The sequence below is a fragment of the Brassica rapa genome, chromosome A07 (genome assembly GCF_000309985.2).
Source record: "Brassica rapa cultivar Chiifu-401-42 chromosome A07, CAAS_Brap_v3.01, whole genome shotgun sequence".
NCBI classification, from domain to species: domain Eukaryota; kingdom Viridiplantae; phylum Streptophyta; class Magnoliopsida; order Brassicales; family Brassicaceae; genus Brassica; species Brassica rapa.
This window is the reverse complement of record NC_024801.2, coordinates 27,581,895-27,606,534: the sequence shown is the minus strand read 5'-3', so window position 1 is coordinate 27,606,534 and position 24,640 is coordinate 27,581,895. Positions and strand designations below refer to the sequence as shown.

Genomic DNA, 24,640 nt, shown 5'->3' with positions numbered 1-24,640 from the left:
AGCTTCATTTCACATTTCAATTTGTTTTTGGGCTTTTATTGTTTAGTCAGGCCCATAATAACACTCAATTGGGCCAACGACAGACAAAAAGGTAAGATTATGGGTAAATCATTTGCCGCAATTACATTTTTGTCCTTGGAACTTCAAATGCTACAAAAGACAAGGCTAGAGCGAAGCTTTGACTACAAAAAAAAAAACTTAAAACAGAAACTAGGCCGTACTACTTAACTTAACTAGGCAGGTTCAGGTCCAGTGGAGCCTGTGGACGTATCTGCTGCTTCACTGTGGGTATGTGAGATTCTTCTGCACTCTTTTCTTTCTTTCTTTTGGTTGCCTTTGCTTCTCCTGAAGGGTCGCTAGAGCTTGAGCTTCCTTTCAGTTTCTCATGCTTCTGCTTTGACTTGTCACGGGACTTGTCCACTGTCGGTTGAGTCTGGACTAAGGACGTGGTGCTTGCGCTTGGGACAACACCTGTTGTTTTATCTCCAACACCTGAAGCCTTGTCGGGACAAGCTGTACTCTCTGATTTTTGTACCAACTGTGTCTGTTTCTTCTTCATCTTCCCTTGATCCTTCAATAAGAAAATGGACTGATGAATGATCACACTGCGAGAGATCATGGAAACTAAGTTGAGAATTTAAAAAAAAAAAAAATACCATCTCCTTCCCAAGATTTGCGTGCAAAGCTCTCCGCCTTTCTTTTGCCCGGCAAATGGCACGCTTGATCCCATGATTGTCCATTAATCTGTTTGGCCAGAGTTCAGCTAACTGAAGCATGAATAAATCACAAAAGAAAAATCATTTTAGGAAGATTTGATAACCAATCTTGAAATTTAGGCAAAGGTATAGTCTAGTGCTTTTTGAATGAACATGGAAAAGCCAAAAGATAAGGAACTTACATTTGCGTAAAGCTTTCTGATCTGTGGACCTGAATCTTCATCCAATCCCTAGTATCACCAAAAACAGAGCACATACTACGTTCAAACTTTCAATTATGGGTCTAATAAAGTGAAAAGCATTGTTATGTAAGGTTGCCAAAATGGAAAAATCTTTATTACATCAACAAAGATGTCATATAGATCACACAATTTGTCCTCCAGCGCCTCATCCATGACAAACTTCTTCTTCGTAGACGGAGGAGGATTTTCAAAATCGTCTGATGTTCCAGCTTCTTGATTGGTTGCCTGTGAGAACATAACCAAAGTACATATGTTAAACACCGGATAAGAAATCCATTTTGAAAATCAGATCAGTGAAACTAGTAGAGTAGAACAGAGGAGAGAGAACCTGGGGTTCCATCAACGGAACTTGTGTTTTTAACGTTTCAATAACTTCATTCTTGATACTTTGAAATCTAGTATCATTTTCTCGTTTTGCAGAGTCGCCGGAATCGATCATGATTTTCAAGTTCCTCTGTAACAATAAAGCATTATTAGATAACCCTCAGAGCTTTAGCTCCTTCTCTAATAAAGCATGTCTTGTTAACTCTTTCTGAAAAGGGAGAGCTTTAGCCTGGAACTTCAGAAATTTTCAATAACAAGTATCGGTATACATGGGATAGAGGTTACCTTTAACGATCTAACTTGTATTAGATGACCAACTATGCTCATGAGACGATTAATTAACTCTCCTGATAAATTCCCTTGGCTCGCTTGCTTCAAGGATACAAAATTTCTAGTCTTTTAACACATCTGGGAGATTTTAATTTTTTTTTTTTAAAAAGGACAAGAAGGAGAGCTTGGTTACCGCAATCCTAGCAACTTTAGCAAGCTTCAATTTTACGTCTCCTGGCAATCTCCTCTTCACTACTTGGGAAGAGGTATCAGCATCTTGATTATCCGTAGCAGTAGGAGGCCTTGCTGCAATAATTTGGACAAGTTGTTTGCTTAAATGGTATTTAAATCGCCATACATGTAGAGAACAAGTGCTCGAACAGTTGAAACTCACATTCAGCGACCACCTTCTCCAATTCCCTGAAGGCTTTCTCAAGTGTCGAGGTTTTAGGTTTGACGTTAGAACCGCCTTTCTTCTGAATACAGAGAGAGGGGTTATTGCAGGATTATAAACAGAAGTTAAGTATGCAAGAAAAAAGGAATGTAAGCGAGTATTATTAGCCAGGAAGATAAACCCAGAGTCGAGATGAAAAATAGAGCAGCAAATAGACAGAAACAAAGTTGAATGGATGTCAGCCTCATAGCATGACTCATATATACCATCTAGTATCTGAATTCTCCTGATTTACTGCTAATATCTTCGCAATTACAGATCATTTTACAACATCAGAGCTCAGAGAATCATCATTCTTGGGGGTGTTAAAGATGAAAGACCCCAAATTCATGCTTCCTTCGGATTCTAGACCAGCTAAAATGAGGACTCGTATATGCTTAACATAGCTGGAAAATACTTACAGTTATTTGATTAGACTGTCTGCTTACTGTTGCATTGTCCTGGTCATGCATCCCATTGTTTTCTTTCTGACGTGCTACTGTTGATTTTTCCAAAACAATTGGCCGAGATTTTCCTGGCACGGAATTAGATTGCTGATGAGCACTTTTGCTGCACTTCAGATGAAGAGCGCCAGAAGATCCAGCTGCCTTTGACTTCGGACTTGTGGTGTTCCTTGGCTGAGGATTCGCTTTATCACTATGCTTCACATTTTCTAAAGACAAGGAGTCATTGCCACTTTGCACTTTCAAAGGAGAAACCGAATCCTGCACTGTCTTTGTATCATTGGACTTTTTCTTTGGACAGAGCCCAGAAGCAGCTGATTGATCCTGGACTTTCACAATATACAATCAATCGTCTGGACTAGAACTCTTAAGGATTCAAAAGTAACTTGTAAGTAATGGTACTACCTTTCCCCCAACCGTCTTAGCAATCTTGGCTTGTTTACTGGATACATCAACAACATCGCCGCAAGGTTTTGCCGACTCTTTCCTTTTCCTTTTCTTTGGTTGTTTGTTCGATGTTGTTGTTGTTGACGGTGCACTGTTGTAGAAAGGAAACACGATTTAGATAATAAATGGAAGATAGTATATTTATAGAGGAGCAACTGGAAAACCTGAATCCTATCGATAACCTACGTGATGTGATAAAATGCAATAATAATAAGAGGACAAGAAACTTACATCCGTTCTAACTCTCCTTTATTAACAAAAAATCCATCATGTTTAATTGCCGAATCATCAACTTCAAAATACTCATCCTACAATACAACAAAAAAAATTATGAAAACCTTAGATATCAAGATACACTTCGATCACACAAAAAAAAAACATACGAAGGATATCTATACTAACCAATTCAACGTCATCGATAAATGAATCTTCAGTGTCATACTCGTCATCGTCAGGAGCACCATCTAACTCTTCCCCATCACTACTATCTCTCCCCTGAAAAATTATTCACCGAAAGTAAATAAGCATACAACATTCAGAAATTTGTGAAAGAACCAGCCCATAGCACCCATCTAACTTGTATATGACTAAACAATAGACACAATGGTAAGAAAAAAACATGGAAACACACCATGTAAAGCCTCTCGATCTTCTCTATAACGGCGTTAAAACGATTAGAATGAGGTTGGTCGACCGTCTCACCTTCTACTGGTTGTTGCCCCTGCATTGGAATATATATATCAATAAAGCATTCGAAACTGATCTGATCCCAAATCATAACTCGAAAGAATCCTTTGCAAGTAGAGCTTAATGCATATCAATCATACATTTACAGTAATCATGGCTACTAATCTGAACAAAATTCATCCTTTCTAGATCAAAAAGCATACTCACTCGTAATCAGCAATGCAACCAAATCACAATCCAAACCGCAATTCACTATCACTAATCTCAATCATTAGCTTACTCAAACCCTAGAATCAACCCCAATGCGAAGAATCAACGAATTGAAACCACAATTCCTCAGTTCAACTTCACCGAAAACCTTTCCCCGAACAATAAGATAACATCTATACACTAACCGGAGCAATTCGAGACTCGAGATTAGGGTTAGCATTAGGAGGCGGCGCGTCAATCACCGAAACCAACGAGCAATTCCCTTTGCTAGCTTCCTTCATAAGCTTCTTCCACGAAACGTAAGTCGTCTCCCCTTGCCGAAGCTCCACCTTGAGTAATCTCCGATCGCCGGCGGTCAATAGCTTCGCCGAGGGCTTCGAAGATTCGCCGGAAGCTGAACCGCCGTCGGTTGCGGCCTTCGTTTCCCCCATGGGTGATCGGGTCGGGTCGGGTCGGAGTTGGACTCTGTGGAGACCCGGGTCGGAGATGAGGAGAGGAATCAAGGAGCGGAGATTGTGGGGAGAGTATTTTTTTGGAGGTGTGAGATTAGAAACTGAGAGGAGGAGTTTTGTTAGAACGTTGCGCGGGATACACCCAGCAATGACGCTTTGCTTTTCTTTTTTTTTTTTCCTGTTAGAGAAAAAAAACTTATGTTGTTGAGGGCTTTGTGGTCAATTAGCTATACCTCGTGATTTGTGAGTTTCTCGATGATGGGCCGGGGTGAGTAATATGGGCCTTGATGACAACAAAAAGTGTTGCTTAAGAATATTGTATATTTTGTGGTTATATCAATAAATATTGACAAATCAGCTTAAAATCAAACAAATATATATGAATTAAATATAATAAAAATGTATAAATAAATTTAATTACTAATATTTTCTTATATGTTTGAAACAATAAAAAGTGTTATCTCGTAAATATTGTACATCATGTTGTTTGTTGTTGAAATATCATGTAAGACTTTCGTCACAAAAAAATATATATTTCCTCTGTGTAACCAATCAAATTTAATAGTTCTATTTTGTAATTGGTTAAATAGTTTTTAATTTAAAATGTTAATGATATCTTTTAGATAAAAAGTAATTTTCTTAATAAATGTGTTTTACCTAAAAAATCTTATATTTAGGAACAAAGGGAGTATATATCATGTAAAACTGCATGGGACGAAGTCAAAATCAACATCGACCAAGAAACATCAACTTTATCAACTTTAGAATAGCGTTAACGGGAGGACGAGGAAGAGTTACTAACAGAACCGGCCTTGGAAACAAGCCAATAAAGTTTGTGCTTCCGGCCTCCGAATATTAAGAATATAAACGACCACTAACTATATTTATATCATTAAAAAGAAAAAGTAAGAGAGATAAAGTAAAAGTTTATCTGCACCAAACTTCTAAAAATCTGTTTACAGTTTTAATTGCTTACTTGTCATTTGTTTATTGGTTTAATTTTTGGGTTTTAGCTAAATTATAATTATCTAATAAAGTTATAATAAGATATTAATACTTTTTAGTTTATATACCCAAATTCCTCATTTTCCCGTCAATGGTGGTGCTCTTACGTCCATTAGAAATTGAACCATGACATGAGTTTAGGCCGTCCTCCAACTATCACTATTTGCCTACTTGTTTATATAGTTATGATGTTTATAGGTATAACTATAAAATGCTGGTATATAAGGCGTATGGCTGGTGTATTAGTAGCAAGACAAAGTTAGATTTGGTAGTTATATTTCCATCACGTTTCTTTATACATCTTGGGTACAAATGTTATACGTCTTGCAGACCATGTAGTTGCATCTTCAACAATGAGAACGCAAATCAATCACCATCTCTGTATGAGTTGTCAGGTAACGAGAGTCTAGGATTGTAAACATGTTCCCTCTTTATTGGTGGAGGTACGTAAAAGTCTTCTCATTTGCATTCTCAAGTTTTTAATAACTTTAAAAGAAAAAAGACTTGTTTAAAAAGATTCCGAGGGTTGTGATATGATTGCTAGTGGGTATATGTATAATAGTAGAATTTAATAAGTACGTAGGTTTGGTAGACTCGAATGATTTGTGACACTACGATATGATCGCCATTTGCACTTTTATAGCATTATGGAAAAGACACATAAAAAACATTATAGGAACGACTAAACAAAACAAATCAAATTGAAACCGGCAATTAGAAGAAAAAGGCAAATAAAAATATCTTACAGTTTGTGCGTCTTTGATTACCACCACTTGGGTCCATATTCAACACGGACACGCCCATAGATCTGAATAATATTTTTTTTTTGTGCAACCGATCTGACTATCTTAAAAATAAACTGGCATTTTGGAAAATATTCATGTAAAAGTTTTTAACTTCTTAAACTGTAAATACTTTTAAAAAGATCACGCATGAAGACCAAAAAATGGAATAGAACATAAATTATTTGAATCCAATAACAGAAATGCGTATTTGTCAACAATCATTTTCATAGGAATCATTGAAATTAGAATAACAGAAAGTCTTCGAGTCCAGTAGGTACATTTGTAGGATTTAAATCGTAAAAATTATATTAATCATGTAGTTTTGTGGAGAAAAAAATTACAAGAGTAATAATAATAAATAATCATTTCAACAATTAACTCAAAAACACCAATTTAAGAAAAATATCTGCTATCCGAGACTCCAAATAGCAGCAAATTAACAAAAAAGATTAAATAAGAAAAGAGAGAAAAAAAATCAAAAAATCGAAAAGCTCTCATAAAAATAAAAATAAAAAATAAAAACTGACGGCTTCGCGTTTGTCTCTTCCCCTCTCTACTTCCGATTCCATCGCAAATCGTCTCCGCCTCTATCTCTCTCTCTCTCTCTAGGGTTTTCTCAGCTCCTCGTTTCCCCAGGCTTACCTTCGTCGTCATTCGCCTAATCTCTACCTCCGATTCATGAGGTTAGGGTTTCGCTTTCCGTCTATCTCTTCCAATTTTTCAATTATTTATTGTTATCCATTCAAATCAGGATAGAATCAGAGGCTATTGTATTGTGTTTTTGGCTTTTCGTTGACCTTCGATATCTAGATCACGTTTCATACGGGGGGTGGATTCGCTTTACAATCTGCATAGAGTTTTGTCTTTGATGTGTTTTGGTAAAACGCTGCGTTTTGTTTTCAGGTGACATTAACGATGGATTGCAAGGAGAACGGTGTTAGTGATCCTTCCGGGGATGAGAATCTTACCTCTGCTGCGATGGACATCAATGGAAGTTTATCTGAGAAGGCTGGAGAAGATATAGAGTCAATCACTAGTTTGGAGACTCCACAGGCTGCATCAGTTACAAACCTTGCGATGGAGGAGGCCGAGAGGGAGTGCTTTGTAGAGGTTGAGCAAATGGGAGAGGGAAACAGTGTTAGTAAAGAAGTCGAGGAAAACTCTGATGCTGTTTGTTGCGTTGATGCTGAGCAAGCTCAAGGATCGGTTTCTGATGCCATTGTGCCTGGTGATGGCACAGTATTGCCCTTAGGGGTCAGGGAAACAGATGGTGAATCGGTTTTTCTAAACGATGCACCTGAAAAGGTTGAGTCTTTGGAAACTGCAAAAGATATAGAGGATGATAAAGCTGGAAGTGATGGTGAAGGCAAGGAAGGAAATAACGAACCATCGAGTGATGATGTTTCTCTCATTCGGAGTTGTCCCTTTCCAGATTCAGCATTGGATTCTGGGGGTTTGGGTTGCAGTGAGACAGAGAATGATGTGAAGTCTTCAAGTGATATTGATGGCAATATCCCTCTCGTGGTATCTCCTTCGTTGGCTATCACGGAACTGTTAAGTAATAGTGATGGTGGCCTGCGTTCATGTGATCTTGATTACATCGTAGACAAAGAGACGATCGATCCAGATTCGAGGTTGGTACATGAGGATGAGCTGCATACTGATCTTTCTGAGAAGAATGAAACACTGCTAAGGAACCACGTGGGGAATTCATCAAGTGAAAGTGATGTGGCTGGTATGAATGATGATGTGGCTGCTGATCCGAGAGCTCAAAGTTTCAGTCGGACATCACCCATAGAGGAAAACACCTCTGGTGTAGAAGCCAACGCCCCTATTACCGACCCTTCTTTGGTGAGGAGTTTTCCGTTGAAGTTTGGTAATGGAGGCATTGGTGCTCGTAATCCTGAAAACGCAGTGGAGTCGATCAGGATAGTAGATGGCAATGGCAGAATAGGTGGCGAAGTTGCTTCTGCATCTGGGACTAGCGAGTCTTCACCTCGAAGGAGGTCCCGAGTCGGTAAACACGGTAATCTTTCGCAGACCAATCTGAGTGCTCCTCTTCCGAGAAAATCCTCTAGAAAGAAACAATCAGAAAGAAATTTGGAATCAATTTTTAACTGTTCGAAGCAGAAGAGGAGCTCTGTTTCAAAACCAGACCGTTCATCTCAGTGGGGATTGCCATGTAGGACCGCTGAAATCTTCTTACAGAGCAATAATATTCCTTATGGTAGACCTCCGCATCACGAAACAAAGCAACCTCAGAACAGTCCTAAAAATGGAGAGCATAATCCCCAAGCATCAAGTGGCTCTTGCCTTCGTTTGAAAGTTAAATTTGGTAAGTCAGGTGGCCAAAATCCTTTGAACATTACAGTCTCTAAGGTCAGTGGCAACTCTTTGCCTGCTGGTGGTATTGTTAAGGCCGGAAAAGGTTTAGAGTTTCCAGGGCCTGCAGATATTGTCGAGGATAAACTCCAGATTGTGGAAACTAGAGAGCAGTTAAAAGAGAAAAACAATTCCTTGGAGAAACTTTCATGTCAGCTGTTATCTGATTCTATTACGGATGAGAAAAAGAACCAAGACGCTGGGGGGTTATGTAGGAAGCTAGGTGGTGATGTTTTAGATGAGGGTACACACCGTTCCTCTAGTATGGTGGTTGAAGAGGGCGAGAGGGCCAATGGAACCCGGCCCCTGGACTCTGAAACTTCACCAGATTCAGAAGTTATCAACTCTGTGCAAAAGGATTTGCCTCATGGTTTTTCCAGCACTGCAGAAGACCTGGTCAACACGAACAGAGGATTAGAAAAACAGGATGAATTGCTTGCTTCAGTATCTCCTTTGGAAAATGGTTCACATCTAATTCCCAACGCCAAAAAAAGTACACATCCTAAGTCAAAAGGTAATGGAACAAGAAAAGGGAAATCCAAGTCCAAGTCTGCCAAAGGCGGGAGAAAAAATGAATCTCAAGCGGGGTTAGAGCAACACAGCTTTATAAATAGGAGTGCTGGAAGTGATGATAGTAAAGATCATGAAGTAGGAAGAGTGGAGTCTAACGAAACAACAGGTACGCCCTTTTGATTAGCTCTAAGTTCGTTGTCTATGCCCCTCTTACACTATTTTATGTTCACCTGATGAGCATCCCAATGTTTTTCCTTTCTTTATGAAGCTTCCACTCTTTTTGGATACACAAATGAAAGTTGCATATTATGTGAACTCGTGTAATAGGTGCTCTTTTGGACGCTAATATTGGAAAACCCAGTGCCGTTAATGGCGCCATATGGCAAGATGGTATTCATGGGGAAGCGGTCATGGACCTTACTATTGAGGATAGCTCTCCCACAGAGAGTGCTTGGGTTCGATGCGATGATTGTTTTAAATGGCGACGAATACCTGCTTCTGTGGTAGAGTCAATTGACGAGAGCTCGAGATGGTATGTATGCATATGAACTTGTTTTGATAAAAATCCTAGATGAAAAGTGTGTTGCATATGATAGTTAATCTTGTTGCGGTTTGCAAGTTTGTGTAAACTTCTGTGCTTGTCGCGTTTGCATCAAACCTTTTATCAAAATTTCCATTGTGCTTGATAGGTTTTACTTGATATTTTTACAACTTAAGATTGAGTGTCAAATGTTTACATTTAGATTTACTGTCCCTAGCTTTTTATGATTCCATAATTGCTACTTCGCTCATCTATTGATTTGTTGTAAACTCGATATCTAATGTGAATTCTCTTGTTTGAAGGATCTGTATGAACAACTCAGATAAAGATTTTGCTCATTGCTCAATCTCTCAAGAGATGTCAAATGAAGAAATTAATGAACAGTTGGGCATAGGACAGGATGAAGCAGATGCATATGACTATGAGGCGGCTAAAAGGGGGAAAGACAAGGAACAGAAGAGCAAACGTTTGCCAGGTGCTTATAGTTCAGTATTAGTGTACAATAGGAAACTATCATATGATTTTTTATGTATTCAGTTCTTGATTATGTTTTTCTTACCCGCAATTATGCAGTTAACAAAAAGGCGTGCTTCAGGGCCATAAAAACAAACCAGTTTCTTCATCGTAACCGTAAAAATCAAACAATAGACGAGGTTAATTCTCTTGAATTTTTTAAGTTATGTTAGTAATGATTTAGTAGAAATGTGTTTCCGCTGTCAGTGTTGGCCTTTTCTAGAGCTATTACTTAGTTATCATGTTTCCTTCTATTTTGGACAGATAATGGTTTGTCACTGCAAACCACCACCTGATGGTAGACTGGGTTGTGGAGAAGAATGTCTGAATAGAATGCTTAACATTGAATGTCTCCATGGTACATGCCCTGCTGGCGATCTATGCTCAAATCAGCAGGTATGTTGTCTAGTTTGCAAGAAAAAGCGTTACATTCAGAGTCATGTTATATCTTTCTGAAATCTTTTCCCATATTTCTGCAGTTTCAAAAACGGAAGTATGTTAAGTTTGAGAGATTCCAATCGGGTAAGAAGGGTTATGGCCTGAGATTGCTTGAGGATGTACGTGAGGGACAATTCCTTATTGAATACGTTGGAGAGGTATGCTTCTGATGATCGTTGTAGATGGGCTTTTGTCAGCCTACAGTATTTTTCTGTATGTCCTTTTTCTTAAACACGTATACCGTGAGATAGTTAATAGATATGGATCATGTAACAGGTGCTTGATATGCAATCTTATGAATCTCGTCAGAAGGATTATGCTTCCATGGGTCAGAAACATTTCTATTTCATGACACTGAATGGGAATGAGGTAAACGTTTATACTTCTGCTGGTTGCGCTTGTTATAATTGTATCTATGTTGCATCTTGCAATAACTTTGTTAATGCAGGTAATTGATGCTGGTGCAAAGGGAAATTTAGGGCGTTTCATTAACCATAGTTGTGAACCAAACTGCCGTACGGAAAAGGTGACTATTATGCCTTCTTTGCGGTATCACAAATGGTTCTAAACTCACTGATATAAATCTGAATTGGAAACTTCTTCTTGAGCTTGTCTGCCTCGTTGTTAAATTATGTGTATGTTTTTCATTTTTTGTATTTATTAAATGCTGTTGCAGTGGATGGTGAATGGTGAAATTTGCGTTGGAATATTCTCCATGAAAGACCTTAAGAAGGTAGGCTCTCTCACACTTTACGTCTGTTCTGTGATATTGAATTCCAGTAGAAACTGTATAGTCAAAAGGCCAACTATTTTTAAAGTATGTTTGATGGAAACACTATGGTGTTGCGACCTTTTCAAAGTGAACACAGTAATTAACATGCTAACATAAATACAAACGCCAAATCCAAAAAGAATCAAGGTCTGAATATAATAATAAGAACAATAATGATTTTTTTTTAAAATCTGTATGTTGCATTGCCAGGGTCAGGAGTTGACATTTGACTACAACTATGTGAGGGTTTTTGGTGCCGCTGCCAAAAAGTGTTACTGTGGATCATCACATTGCCGAGGTTACATTGGGGGAGATCCTTTGAACGGTGATGTAGTTGTTCAAAGTGATTCAGATGAAGAGTATCCCGAACTTGTGATCCTTGATGATGACGAAAGTGGGGAAGGAATCTTAGATGCAACGTCTAAGATCTTCATGGATGGTGCTGACATGCAAATGCCGCAGAACTCTACAAAGGTTGATGATTCCAAGGACCTTGCTTCCCAATCGCCTAGCTCTGTAGCTGTAAAACTTCCAGAAAGCGAGGTTCTTCCATCTTTTCAACCGACCGAAGCATCCAAGGAACTTTCGACAGACATGCCTGTCATTGATGTCCAGCAGGAGGTTCTTGAAAAGAAGACTAAAGGCCCATCTCCCGCGTCCAAGTCTATCAGCAGACTGTCCTCGGATGGTGCAAATGCTGATAAAACAGTAAAGCATGGATCTGGTGAAGATGTAAAGATACTTTCACGACCCCGCCCTCGTACTAAAACTTCGCGTTCATCGGGGTCCAGCAAGCAAGCTCTTCCTGGTGTTAACAAAGCACAGACTACACCAGTCAAAAAGTTGCAACAGCAGCCCATCAAATCTAAAGGATCAGAGGAAGTTTCTCCCAGCGGGCGTATTGAAACATGTACGGTACTAGTATTAGACGTAAATTGTTAATAGTACCCAAAGCATTCTGTCATACTCACTAATAACACCAACAAATTTGCAGTTGAAGGGAAACTGAACGAGTTACTAGATGCTGGGGGAGGGATCAGCAAGCGGAGGGTAAGTTGCATAGCATTACTTTTCCACTATAATTAGTTATGCTTTAAGGTTAAAACATCATCTTCGCTCCTTTCTAAGGGTCCATTATCCAGCAACAGTACATTGCATATCTAAGTTCCTTATCCTTTTTTTTAAACTAACAGGATTCAGCAAAGGGCTACTTGAAACTTCTGCTTCTCACTGCTGCTTCCCGGGGCAATGCCAATGAAGGAATTCAAAGGTCTCCAAGCATTTAACCTGCTTATCTTAGTTCCTATTATAGATTTATTACATTCTGCATATGTTGCCTGAATTCCTTTTTTTTTGTGCAACCATTGCAGCAATCGAGATCTTTCAATGATTCTTGATGCCCTTTTGAAGACAAAGTCACGAACTGTTTTGGTGGACGTAATCAACAAGAATGGTACGTTTAACTTCTTTTAGTATGGTACCTAAGCCTGTCCTTTTCCTTTATTGTATGAATTAACCTCCAAACACATCCAGGTCTGCAAATGTTACACAATATCATGAAACAATATCGGAGGGATTTTAAAAAGACCCCAATACTCCGAAAACTTTTGAAGGTACATCCCTTGTTACCTGCTGCTTCTGTTTATATACTGGCCAGACCACACTTGGCACTTTTTAGTTAAATGTTAATTCCAACCCAAAGGCAGTTCTTCTTTCATCTTAACCAATGTGAAATATTCATTAAATATGGTATGAAATGACTGTGCAAAGTGAATAAATACCAAAGAGTTTTATGATTTTCTAGCTAATACGTTCTTAAATTTTAGGTTGCTTACTATCAATATCACTTGCTTTGCTTCAGGTATTAGAGTATCTTGCTACAAGGGATATTCTTGCACTGGAGCATATAGTCAGACCACCTCCTTATGCAGGGATGGAAAGGTTCGTAAATTTTAATCAAGGCTATGTCGCCTGCGTCTCTTTTTTTCTTTTACTTGATAATTTTATGACATTTCATGTTTATCTCTGTGCAGCTTCAAGCAGTCTATTCTAACACTCACCGAGCATGATGACAAACAGGTACCTAGCGTCCCATATACCCCTTATGAATTCTATTGAATCCTGAACTCTTGAGCACCATTGACATTTCATCTTTATCTATTTGTTATACCTTCTAGTTTCCAACTGGTTTCATGTGTATGCCTGCAGGTGCATCAAATTGCGAGGAACTTCCGAGACAGATTTATCCCTAAGCATTTAAGAAAACCTTGGCGCATCGACAGAGAAGAGAGATCGGAGTCTAGAAGATCACCTATAAACAGCAGATTCAGATCATCACAAGAACCTAGATATGATCATCATTCGCCAAGACGTGCAGAACCGTTTTCCTCAAGGGCTGCAACTCCCGAAACACCTTCTGTATCTGACGGGTGCATACAACCTACTTCCTCCAGCCTTCCTGAGACAAATGGACGCAAGCGTAAAAGCAGATGGGACCAGCCGTCTACTTCCAAAGAGCAACGAACCATGACAGATGTCCAAGACGACCTTCCACCCGGGTTCTCATCGCCTTGCACGGATGCGCCTAACGCAGTCACCGCACAGCCACAAGCAAAGTTCCTCTCTCGGTTAACAGTCTCCTATGGGATCCCGCTTAGCATCGTTCATCAGTGTGGTTCACCCTGCAAAGACGACCCTAATAGCTGGTCCGTTGCTCCTGGGGTGCCGTTCGCACCGTTTCCACCTCTACCACCTGTTACTCACGGTGAGTTTTTCGCTAATAAGAGAAACGGAACAGTCTCGGCCTCTCCAAAGCGGAAGAGAGAGTTTTCGTCTGATATAGGAACAAGTTACTTTCGGCAACAGAAACAGAACGTTCCTCCATGGATACGATACAACGGGTGGGAGAAAACAGCAAACAGCTCCATACCTGAGGCATCTAACTGTAGAGAAGAAGATCAACAATCAAGAAAATCTTGAATTTAGAGAGAGAAGTACACATTCCATGAAAGTTAAAACAATGCAGCTCTTGATGAGAATTACAGTAAAGTCCTCTTCAGGGGAATCATGTGCTTTTCTTCCCCCTTTTGGTATATTCTAAATTCTTTTGTTTAATGACTTAAAAGCCAGAAAAAAAAACTTCATTTTATGAGTAAAAGTTATATTTCAATCACATTCTTTATTCACATTACAAACTTCTTAATAAATAAGCATTCTTGGTACAAACTTTTCTCAACTTTACAATGTTATGTAAAAATGAACATTCAAAGTGGGAAAACACTTAAAAACATGACAAAGAAAAACCAAAATATTTTTTAACAATTCAATATTTTCTTAGCAAGCTTCTGACTCTAACAAACATCCAAGTCTTCAAAAGCGTTGCATACTTTCTCCAGCCATTAAAGTACCTTCCAACAACCTTCTTGTAGCTCGGTCTACTCCTCACAACCACCCAATACTCAGCAAGATTCCTCCTGCTACTTATATACTCCTCTTCCAAATCCAACAGCGATAGCCTAGCTAACACAGGCACCAGCATCACATCAGCCATGCTAAACTCATTCCCCGCCACATAACTAGTCCCCTCTAGCTTGGTCTCAACCTCATCTAGAAGCCTGAGCAAATGGTCTTTGCTTCTCCTCAGGGCTTCAGGGTCTTTTAGTTTGTCCTCTGTGTCATACGCTTCCCTTAGCTTCCTATGGTAAGCACTGGCCAAGTCCGGAGACTCAGCCATCCGTGCAATCATCACCATCCTCAAGAACTTGGAAACATAGAGGCGACGGTTATCAGGAATATGAGCAAGTGTGAATAGCTTGGAGTCCCATTCTCTAATCTTCCGCATCCATTCAAGTACTTCTCTACCAAAAGTAGCGTCCTCTACACCAGATGAAACCTCAGCTATTCTCTCCAAGTACCTAAACAAAATTTAATTAACTTTAATTACTATTTTACCATAAAGAGTTTTTTTTGTTGATAAACCCTATCGGCCCGATCCACCATGTAAACCACTTGTGCCAAAACCCAAGTGATGATAATTTAGTCTCCAGAGGGAATCGAACCCATGACTGATGTGGGTACACACCAAGCCCCAAGAGATTACCACCACTTAGTTAATAGTTATTATTTAACAATGGTGGGGAAGTGTAGCCATACTCTATGATCTCAATAGTGTCCAAGATGATGTGAGAACCGTTTCTGAAAACGGGGAGCTTGGCGTTGGGATTCATCCTGAAGAAGGAAGAGTCCATGTGCTTGCCTGTAATGGGATTCACATGGTACGATGTGTAATCAATGCCTTTCTCTTCCAAAGCTAGTCTCACTCTCTGGCTGTCTAACGAGTATGGATGATGATATAACTGCATTGCTTCCGACCCAAGACCAAAACTATTGTCCAAAAGCTGCATCATCAAAGACAATAAAACACATTCAAATCCAAACCTAAACCCAAACTGTCCTATTATACAAATAGACAGATTTTAATTATATTCTAAGAAATTAAAAATATTTCAAACCGACCAAAAAACTAATCAACTGCTAAACACTTCCACAAATTAAAACACCAAATTAACATTACATGAGACTCCTGTATTGAAGGTATCGAATCAAAACACACGAGGGTTAATACAGAACAGGGCTTAGATTGAGAAGTAAACAAAGACGAGAAGACAGGTTCTTACCAAACAAAAGGAGAAGACTTTCGAGGACAAGAACTGAATCGAAGTAAAACCCTTTCGTGGTTTCTCGAATTGAGGGGAGGATTCTCCTTTTTAAAGTTTTGTCCTTTTTCTCTTGTAAAGGGGAGAGACAGAAGTACTATACAGCTAAGATTTCCTCTGAATTAATTTCCGGAAAGTGCGAGTATCTAATTCTCCAACTGCTTGCTTACGCGTTTACGTGTACTCGCTCTCTCATGTTGCCACGTGCTATGTGCGTACTGCTTCTAGTCAACCTTCCTGAGTCAATAGCGCATTTAATATGGTTTAACCAGGCGAAGTCCGTTAAGGGTGTATCTGTCTTTTTTGGTATTCTGCCAACTTCTTCCTCATTTTTCTTTATCAACCTGAATTATTTGTTCTATTATTGCATCTATATTACTCTACTTTTTCTCATTATTTGAAAAGGGAATGAAAAATAGACAATTTTAAAAATATTTTCTGACTGAAGAAACTCTTTAATCTGGTAGCTCAGCAGCTGCTCGCAAGTTTAATGGTGAACGAAACACTCTTTCTCATGGGCCGAAAGATTGTCGAGATATAGTTTTTTGGTGAGATATTGAATATGGCCCAATTTTAGTCAAATTATAAGCCCATATGGCCCAGCGATTTATAAAATGTATAGTGGAAACTATTGTTATAAATATTAGCAGGTAAATTAAAAATATTATGTTAACATGTATCTAAATTAGCAACGATGTGTATTAATCTTTTACGATTATTTTGTGTACTAGTCACTCCTTCCGTACAAATTAATCGACGGTTCTTCACAGTCAACTATTGCGACCTTTAAATCGGAATTGTTGCTATTTTTAACGGATGCTCTCAAATTTCTTGCTTATACCGTACCTCTACTCATCGAGTTTTTACTGGCGTGTTGAGACCCTTGCTCGTCAGAACCAGGATCTCATCGTCTACAGAAGCATTAGCGATGAGTTGTCGGCTAGTTCTACGCATGAATTCGCTATCGTCTCTATCTCGAGTCAGATTTTTGTCTGTGTCACCTCCTCTCCACATCCCACTGCAATGTGACCTAAACTCAGCATCTCCCAACCCTGTCAACTGTTATCTTTTATAGGTTGTACCGTTAATGATTTTGTATGGTCTTATTCCGGCAGTATTTCTGCACCTCACTGCAACGTCGAAAGATCCAGTCATCTTCAGAGACAGTTTTCAGCTGCTCTCGATTCAGCGTCAAATTCGACTTCATCGCATTTGAGTATTACAAGTGAAGCTTCTTCACGGGTCTCTTCTCTTCTCAACCATCTCTATTTTTTTTTGTTATGTTTTGTTTATTCTTGCATTTCAGCTTACCGTCGAGTTATGTAATTGCCCATCGAAATTTTAGTGTTAAAAAAAAAATACCCAATCGACTACGCACGAATATATAACGAGTGTGAGTATACTATTCACGTGCATGGACCAATAAAACACACAAACCTCTAAAATAGAAAGGGACAATGTATAAGCACCAAAATGTTGACACGTAAATAGCCACAAAAATTTCAAAGGTCTCATTCATCATAAATCTAGTGAATTTAATTAGAACTTTTATGTTGCAACCACGAATTTTTCTTCTATTCTCAATTTTTCGTTCATTTTCGTTAATGAAGGCAGAAGCATCTTGGTTCATAGTAGTAGGTCCAAAAATAATCATAGATATAAAAATAGAATAAAATGAGTCGAGTTTTTCAAGACTTTCACCTATAAGTTAGAGAACCATCAACATCATGCATATTGTCGATTTGTTCATATATCGCAGTCATTTGTCTTACTAGTTGTTTTATTCAGTGAAATAGTTTGTCTACAATTATCACAACTGCTAACATTTTACGGTTCCAGTCTTAAAAATATTGGGTTATATTACACTTGTTTTTAAAATTAGAATTTCCGGGCTTTAAGTCCATAATTTTCCATGACCCGAAGTCAATGTTTAAAAATTTCGAGTTAAAGAATTTTTTCATACCAAATGTGGTTTGAATCCGAGACATATCCCTTGCACTATTATTTGTTGTCACTGGAAAATAATCTACAGACTACAGTAATAGCCAACCAAAGTATATAGTCATCACATATTCACATCGTCTTAATTTTTGACTAATGATCTATTAATAATACACGTGGTTTAGCAATGAAGGGTATTGATTTATGGGGAGGACAATTAATTATTTTGATCACATTTAATTATACTAAATTGGCCTAATTCTCTGACGTATACATGTAACTCTCCGTCGTCTTAAATGACATGCTATTTTTATATAGTCATCATATTTTGTGGCTGTATAATATATGGTCATGATTCACGCTTCTTTGCAAAATCAGTTTGGTTTAGGGGGATTTTTTAAACATTTCATTAATCTAGAAATACTCTTTGTAAAAAAAAAAGAGTCAACTGTCAAAATATTTCCCCAGTATGTATGTTCGAAGATTGTCCTCAGAATTAAAAAGTTACTATGATGTGGAGTTTGTGATAATCATTTAGTGTAGTAAATTGCACTGGCCAATAATTCATCTCACACAAATCATGCGAATTATTGGGACACGGTCTTTTGATTCGTTATATTCATTACGATTATACGACACAAGTCGTGATTAGTTAACACGAAAATATAATAAAGAGAATGATTGTGTTTAAAAATTAAAACTAAATAAATAAAGTTAAAGAAATGAGATGTGTAAGTAAGATCAAGTGGCGTTGTCGTGGCGGAAACAAAAGCCACCAAATGAGTAGAGTAGTCCACGTTTCCTTATCTTCCGGTTAATGGTTTTGACCTCTCATCAGTTTGTTGCTACTTTCATTTCTCATCAATGTACTATTGAATCATTCGACGTTATGGATTAATTAATAACCAAAACAATACATTCGTTTGATTATTAAAATGATTAATTAATACGTTTCCTCAATTTAAATCATAACAACTAAAGATACCCTTTGGCAATAATCTTTTAATATGATTGCAGTTTTTGTCTTGAGAAAATGTAAGAAAAGAGTGAGATGGAGATAGAAGAAAAAAAAGGGTCAATGACTCAATGATTCATCATGAGGTATAGACGCTGATGCATGCCTTTCGGATTTAGTTGGCGTGTCGTTTATTGCTTCTAAAACGGCAGGTATTCTGTTACTACTTCTCCCTCCATCTTTTTTTCTCCACCACCATAATAACTAACCTTCTTCTTCGGGCATGAGGAACGGCGTGTAAGTGACGTTACTAATACTATAAACGCCGCCGTCGTATATATCTAATTACGTAATTAATGTTGTGTACGTACGTTGCCTGGTGCAACCGGTAAGCATGGTAGGAAACGTCTTAAGGTATGATGACGTGATTATTATTAATAGTCGAGAGATCGACACTTGTAAGTTATACGGTTGTTGGAAGAGTCACATGACATGGGTGTGGTTTTTGTTCTTCGTACCGGACATGTTCACCGACCAATCCTGTAGAAATATTTTGCATTAATTGCAATAGTTTGTAACCATGGTGCAGTAATAATAGTTTGTAATTTTGCATTAATTGCAATAGTTTTTATTTTGGTATTTTAAGATTGTATGTTAATAATGCCACAGTATGTTATTTACAAAAGGATTCGTTCTCTTGAAAATAAAGATTGTTGATAAAAAAAGAAACAATTAAGGTTAATAGGCAACATATATACACATCTCTATATGGTTACTTTATGACCCGATGATCTGCATATTAATTATTAAAAAATAAAACTGAAAAGGAATATATCATGTCAATATATCCAAATTGATCATATACAATTGGTAGAAAGAATATATGGTTGTTATCTGAAAATACGATCCCAACTCCGGATAAGAAGATAAATATAATAATTTCACTAAAAAATTACTGCCACATTATGAAGTTTATATTTTATTTGAAGTTTAGATATCGTTTGTGAAGTTACCTATTTTTTTCGTTTCCATTTAACTAAAAGGATAAGTAAATAAGTCAAAACATATATTTCCTTTCTATTAACACCGACTCTTTTTATTATCCCGTCATTTAAAGATTGGATTCGTTTTGCTTTTTCTGTTATTGTTCATTAGATTATACTTGCATGATTGTATGATTTTTAGTATATATACATCATTCAATAAAATTTTCAAATGAGATAACTATTTTGCTGGAGTTTTCATAAATAGAGTCAGCATATATATGATTATATAAACATTTCGTTTATGTCATTATGATTGGATGCACACGATGAGACTATGTCAAAAAAAAAATTAAATAAAAAAAAGATTTTTAGAAAGTTGAGTAAAAATAAAGTAGTTACCTAGTCGGGTTTAAGAAATCATTTCTAAAAATATAAATTAAATAACAAATGGCTGCTGCTGAAGAGAGCATCAAAAGCAAAACCAAACCTGCGGTTAAAACTTAACCCTCTCTGCAACTACAAGACAACAGAGAAAGAGAAAGAGAGAGAGAGATACGATCTTGTCTTTTTTTCCTTTTGTTCACGATACGATCTTGTCTCTGTTTCGGGATTATATATATAACACAATCATCAACGATGTCCTTTTGTCTCTTAACGTCATCCAAAAAAGGCAACCTTTGAAACAACAACTCAGAGGATGATAGAGAAACATAGCTCCGTCGTCGAGGAAGAATCACGATTAGCTGGCCGTACGATTCTCGTCGGCGTGAAGCTAGACGCACCGAGCAGAGAGCTACTCACTTGGGCTCTCGTTAAAGTCGCCGAGCCTGGTGATACCGTCATCGCTCTTCACATTCTCAGCAACGGTACACACTCTCTCTTTGTGTTCTGTTTCAAAACAATAAAGCTTTGATCTTTTTTATGTTCTGTAATAAAAAAAAAAAGTTTCGATCTTTTTGTTTGTGTGTGTGTAGAGATTGTTGAAAACTCTTCGCTTCTCTCATTGGTGAAGACTTTCGACTCTGTTCTCGACGTTTACGAAGGCTTCTGCAATCTAAAACAGGTAAGCTTTCGTTTAATCAAAGTCTGAACCTTTTTCAATCTCAAGATGTTGAAAAGTTGTGTCTTTTTAATAGGTGGATCTGAAGCTGAAGCTGTGTCGTGGCGACTCACCTCGCAAGATGATAGCTAGAGAATCCAAATCGTTCTCTGCGTCCAAAGTTTTAGTTGGAATCTCTAAAACTCATCACGCGATTCGTTCATCAGCTTCTGTTGCTAAGTACTTAGCTAAGAAGCTTCCAAAGGATCGTTGGGTTCTTGCTGTTAACAACGGTAAGATCGTGTTCCAGAGAGAAGGGTCCGTTAACCATCCTCAAGGTTTGTTTGTTTGACCTTTTTTCTTGATAAAGTTTCAGCCTTTTTCTTGTTTTGGTATCGTTTGAGTGGGTTGAGTTGTGTGTTACAGGTGAGGAAGATGTAAGGAAGAACAACTTGTTGAATGTGCTTCAGAGATCGGTTACATTAACTACCACTTCCAAAGTCGTTAGCCATTCAGAGGAGGTCTCCAAGGAAGATGAATCTTGTGGTCAGAGTTTGAAGCAAGCCTTAGTGGCTGCTGCTCGTTCTGAGAGTTGTTCGGTTTGTGGTTCTATAAATGATACAACTGCTAGAGCTTCGGATAGGAGTGAAGATGATGATGATAAGTGTCTCAAAGCAAAGGAGACTGTGTCTGAGAAAGGTTCTACAGCTAAACTGGCTAGGAAACAGCCTGAAGCTATACCAGGTTGGCCTTTGCTTCGCCGAGCTTTTACTTCGGCAGCACAACCAGTTACATCTCATAGGCCTTTGAAGCTTCCTCCGAGGAGCAGTAAGCAGATTGGTTATGACTCTATCACCACCAAGAAGTCTTCTCCTGACAATAGTCCAAGAAAGCCACCTAAGGAGCTAGAGGGACTCTATGAGAGGTTCTCATCAGCTTGTCAGGTCTTCAAATACAAGGAGCTTGTTTCAGCAACCTCAAACTTCTCCACTGGTTTGTTCTTCTCTCCTTTTAACCATATGACTTCTTGAAACTTTGCTATGTAACTAAGAAAAAGCATTGTGGTGTTTCAGATAATTTCATCGGTATAGGAGGCAGCAGCCGAGTTTTTAGAGGCTGTTTATCCAACGGAAGAGAAGTAGCTGTGAAGATCCTCAAACAAACCGAAGATATCTTGAATGATTTCGTGGCTGAGATCGAGATTATCACATCGTTACCCCATAAGAACGTTATCTCCCTTATGGGCTTTTGCTTTGAAGACAACAACTTGTTACTTGTATATAATTATCTCTCAAGAGGAAGCCTAGAAGAGAATCTTCACGGTAAAGCCCTTAACCAACTCTAGAGATTCTATTGTTATGATCATGGAATCTAAACAAATGTTTGGTTTAATTAATAGGAGACAAGAAAGATCCTCTTGCGTTTGGTTGGAGCCAGAGGTTTAAAGTAGCTGTGGGAGTAGCAGAGGCATTAGACTATCTGCATAACACTGCTTCACAACCTGTCATTCACAGAGATGTTAAGTCATCAAACATACTCTTATCTAATGATTATGAGCCACAGGTAAACTACAAACTCTATTGTTTTTTTCATTTATCATCAAACATGAAGAGTGCATAATACTGATTCTTGTTACCAGGTTTCTGATTTTGGGCTGGCGAGGTGGGCGTCTATATCTACAACTCACATTGTCTGCTCAGATGTGGCTGGAACCTTTGGGTATTATGATGTTTTTATTTATGAAAGTTCTTGAAAATGTTTTTTTTTTTGTGTTAATCTTGTTTTTTTTTAATCATTGTTGTAGCTACTTGGCTCCTGAGTACTTCATGTATGGGAAGGTGAATGATAAGATAGATGTGTATGCATTTGGTGTTGTTCTGCTTGAGCTGCTTTCTGGAAGGAAACCTATTAGCAGTGGATGTCCAAAGGGACAAGAGAGTCTTGTCTTGTGGGTATGTGTTTGCTTCACTCTCTTTTAGACTCATTTAAAACCAATTTTTTTTAATATTCTCTTGTGTATGGTCATGAACAGGCTAAACCAATTCTAGACGATGGGAAGTATTCTCAGCTACTAGACTCTAGTTTGAAGGATAACAACAATGGTGACCAGATGCAGAGGATGGCGTTAGCTGCTACTCTTTGTATCCGACGTAGTCCTCAAGCTAGACCAAAAATGAGCATAGTAAGTCATTTATTTTATCTATCATAATCGTAGCTCTATGTAGTTGTCTTAACGAATGTGGAATAATGCAGGTCTTAAAGCTACTCAAAGGCGATGAAGACACGCTCAAATGGGCAATGCAACAAGTGAGTAGCTCCTCAGATGAATCAGAGATGCTCAAGGATGAGGAATGTCAAAGATCTGACTTGCAGTCACACCTTAAAGTAGCGCTTCTTGATGTTGAAGATGACTCTCTCTCCATGGGAAGCTTTGACCAAGGCTTCTCTGTTGAGGATTATCTCAAAGGCAGAAACTCCCTTGACTGAAACTATTGTTGTGTGTGTTTGTATATATAAAATGGTCGGTGGTGGTGGCTTTGTGGGAGTTCTTTTTAGCCTTCATTCTTCCACGTTCAAGGGTTGTGATTGTAGATTTCAATTTGTTGAGGGGTGTGTTTCACAATTTTCATCTTTTTGGGATACTTCTTATAGTAGTTGTATAATAAAATCAAAGAGAAAAATCCTTGCAAGCAAAGCCAATTTTTTTTTTTTTGTTATGCATCCTCTTTAGAAATAAAAAGGTTCTGACATTTTCTCTGTTCTAATCTTCAATGTGACTGACATAGTAAAGATGCAATACAAACACCAATATAACATTGTTGGCATAATAATGTTCAACATACAAGAACCTTAAATGTGAGATTGGGTTGCACCATAGAATTTCATGACATCTTAAAATCAAAAGACACATAATCCAAGAAACAGAAAAGTTATCTCCAAACTTGTTTTGAAAATGCGCACAATGTTTTCAAAGCTGTTTGATCATCATAATGACACCGATGAACACATTTGAATCTGCAAAGTCAAACCAAAGTAAACTCAACATGCTTGGAGTTGGAACAGAAAAAAAATCAAAAGTATAATTGTAAGACACATGGTGGAGATGTAATAAAATAAAGTATCACTAGTAATAGTCAGAACTGCTTAATTGGACACTAGTCGAAATAAAACATCTCAATTGGTCATCAACATTATACTCAATCCTTTTTCCATTTAGTAATTGCCTAGATTTAGTCATATAATTTTTATTGGTTTAGTCACTTCCATTCCACCATCTAAACTAGATACACGCTAGTTTTGTTGATAGGAAAAATCTTTAAAATTATTTTTAGAATAGCTTAGACAAAACCAAAATTTTAAAAATTTAAAATTTAGAAAACATGATTTATTAAAAAAAAAAACTAAAGTCTATCAACATCAATTATATATATGCTCTAAATGGTGATCAAGGGAATGAGTAACAATAGTGAATTCCTTAACATTTTTTTATAATTTACAGCATTTACAAGTAATATTTGTTAACTATAATTCTTTTACATCCCTTTACATTTAAGGAATAGTTTTTTTTTTCTTTTATTTCTTTCTTTTTTATTCTTCATATTCTTTTAATGGTTACCAGACTTAGTGGTATTTAGTGGTAGTATCTCAAACATATTATGAAAACAATATCATAATTTTTTTTGTTAGTTACTATTTATTATTTGATTCCTAATAAACATAGATTACCAATTTGGTACATACTTTTGTTGGGACTAATGCACCATTGAAAGGCACGTGAGTGTGAGCATGTGGGTATATACCAAATCTCTA

The 24,640-nt window shown here is 37.7% G+C and overlaps 4 protein-coding genes across 6 annotated transcripts; 2 read left to right on the top strand and 2 right to left on the bottom strand.

Moving 5' to 3' along the window:
- Positions 1-20: 20 nt before the first annotated feature.
- LOC103832183 (ubinuclein-2) lies at positions 21-5,155 on the bottom strand. Of its 2 annotated transcripts, none has more exons than XM_009108148.3 (14): positions 3,979-5,155; positions 3,528-3,617; positions 3,299-3,391; positions 3,128-3,204; positions 2,855-2,987; positions 2,408-2,773; positions 1,947-2,025; positions 1,746-1,858; positions 1,568-1,654; positions 1,287-1,412; positions 1,058-1,183; positions 899-946; positions 657-767; positions 21-571 (listed from the first exon to the last, which is right to left on the bottom strand). In XM_009108148.3, the coding sequence occupies exons 1-14, from the start codon at positions 4,222-4,224 to the stop codon at positions 230-232; spliced, it is 2,037 nt and encodes a 678-aa protein (XP_009106396.1). In that variant the 5' UTR covers positions 4,225-5,155; the 3' UTR covers positions 21-229. The 2 variants fall into 2 exon arrangements, with proteins under 2 accessions (XP_009106396.1, XP_009106395.1); XM_009108147.3 differs by having other exon boundaries at positions 1,947-2,028; positions 3,979-4,995.
- Positions 5,156-6,147: 992 nt separating this feature from the next.
- On the top strand, positions 6,148-14,379 carry LOC103832181 (histone-lysine N-methyltransferase ASHH2). The gene is given in 19 exon segments (XM_018653163.2): positions 6,148-6,718; positions 6,939-9,096; positions 9,258-9,462; positions 9,774-9,946; positions 10,045-10,124; positions 10,249-10,380; positions 10,464-10,580; positions 10,699-10,791; positions 10,871-10,948; positions 11,099-11,155; positions 11,405-12,104; positions 12,189-12,244; positions 12,388-12,464; positions 12,565-12,647; positions 12,728-12,807; positions 13,056-13,135; positions 13,228-13,273; positions 13,403-14,125; positions 14,127-14,379. Coding segments are annotated over 18 exon segments (5,094 nt in total). The 5' UTR covers positions 6,148-6,718; positions 6,939-6,950; the 3' UTR covers positions 14,295-14,379.
- On the bottom strand, positions 14,353-16,052 carry LOC103832182 (glutathione S-transferase TCHQD). Of its 2 annotated transcripts, XM_033275402.1 has the most exons (4): positions 15,871-16,024; positions 15,740-15,781; positions 15,347-15,591; positions 14,353-15,108 (listed from the first exon to the last, which is right to left on the bottom strand). In XM_033275402.1, exons 3-4 carry the CDS (start codon positions 15,553-15,555, stop codon positions 14,517-14,519), a joined length of 801 nt encoding a protein of 266 aa, XP_033131293.1. In that variant the 5' UTR covers positions 15,556-15,591; positions 15,740-15,781; positions 15,871-16,024; the 3' UTR covers positions 14,353-14,516. The 2 variants fall into 2 exon arrangements, with proteins under 2 accessions (XP_033131293.1, XP_009106393.1); XM_009108145.3 differs by lacking the exon at positions 15,740-15,781 and having other exon boundaries at positions 15,871-16,052.
- Positions 16,053-16,732: 680 nt separating this feature from the next.
- On the top strand, positions 16,733-23,580 carry LOC103832180 (receptor-like cytosolic serine/threonine-protein kinase RBK2). Its single transcript, XM_009108143.3, has 10 exons — positions 16,733-20,657; positions 20,766-20,854; positions 20,928-21,168; positions 21,257-21,823; positions 21,904-22,152; positions 22,230-22,393; positions 22,470-22,549; positions 22,635-22,782; positions 22,863-23,012; positions 23,084-23,580. Exons 1-10 carry the CDS (start codon positions 20,489-20,491, stop codon positions 23,315-23,317), a joined length of 2,091 nt encoding a protein of 696 aa, XP_009106391.1. The 5' UTR covers positions 16,733-20,488; the 3' UTR covers positions 23,318-23,580.
- The last annotated feature ends 1,060 nt before the right edge of the window (positions 23,581-24,640 follow it).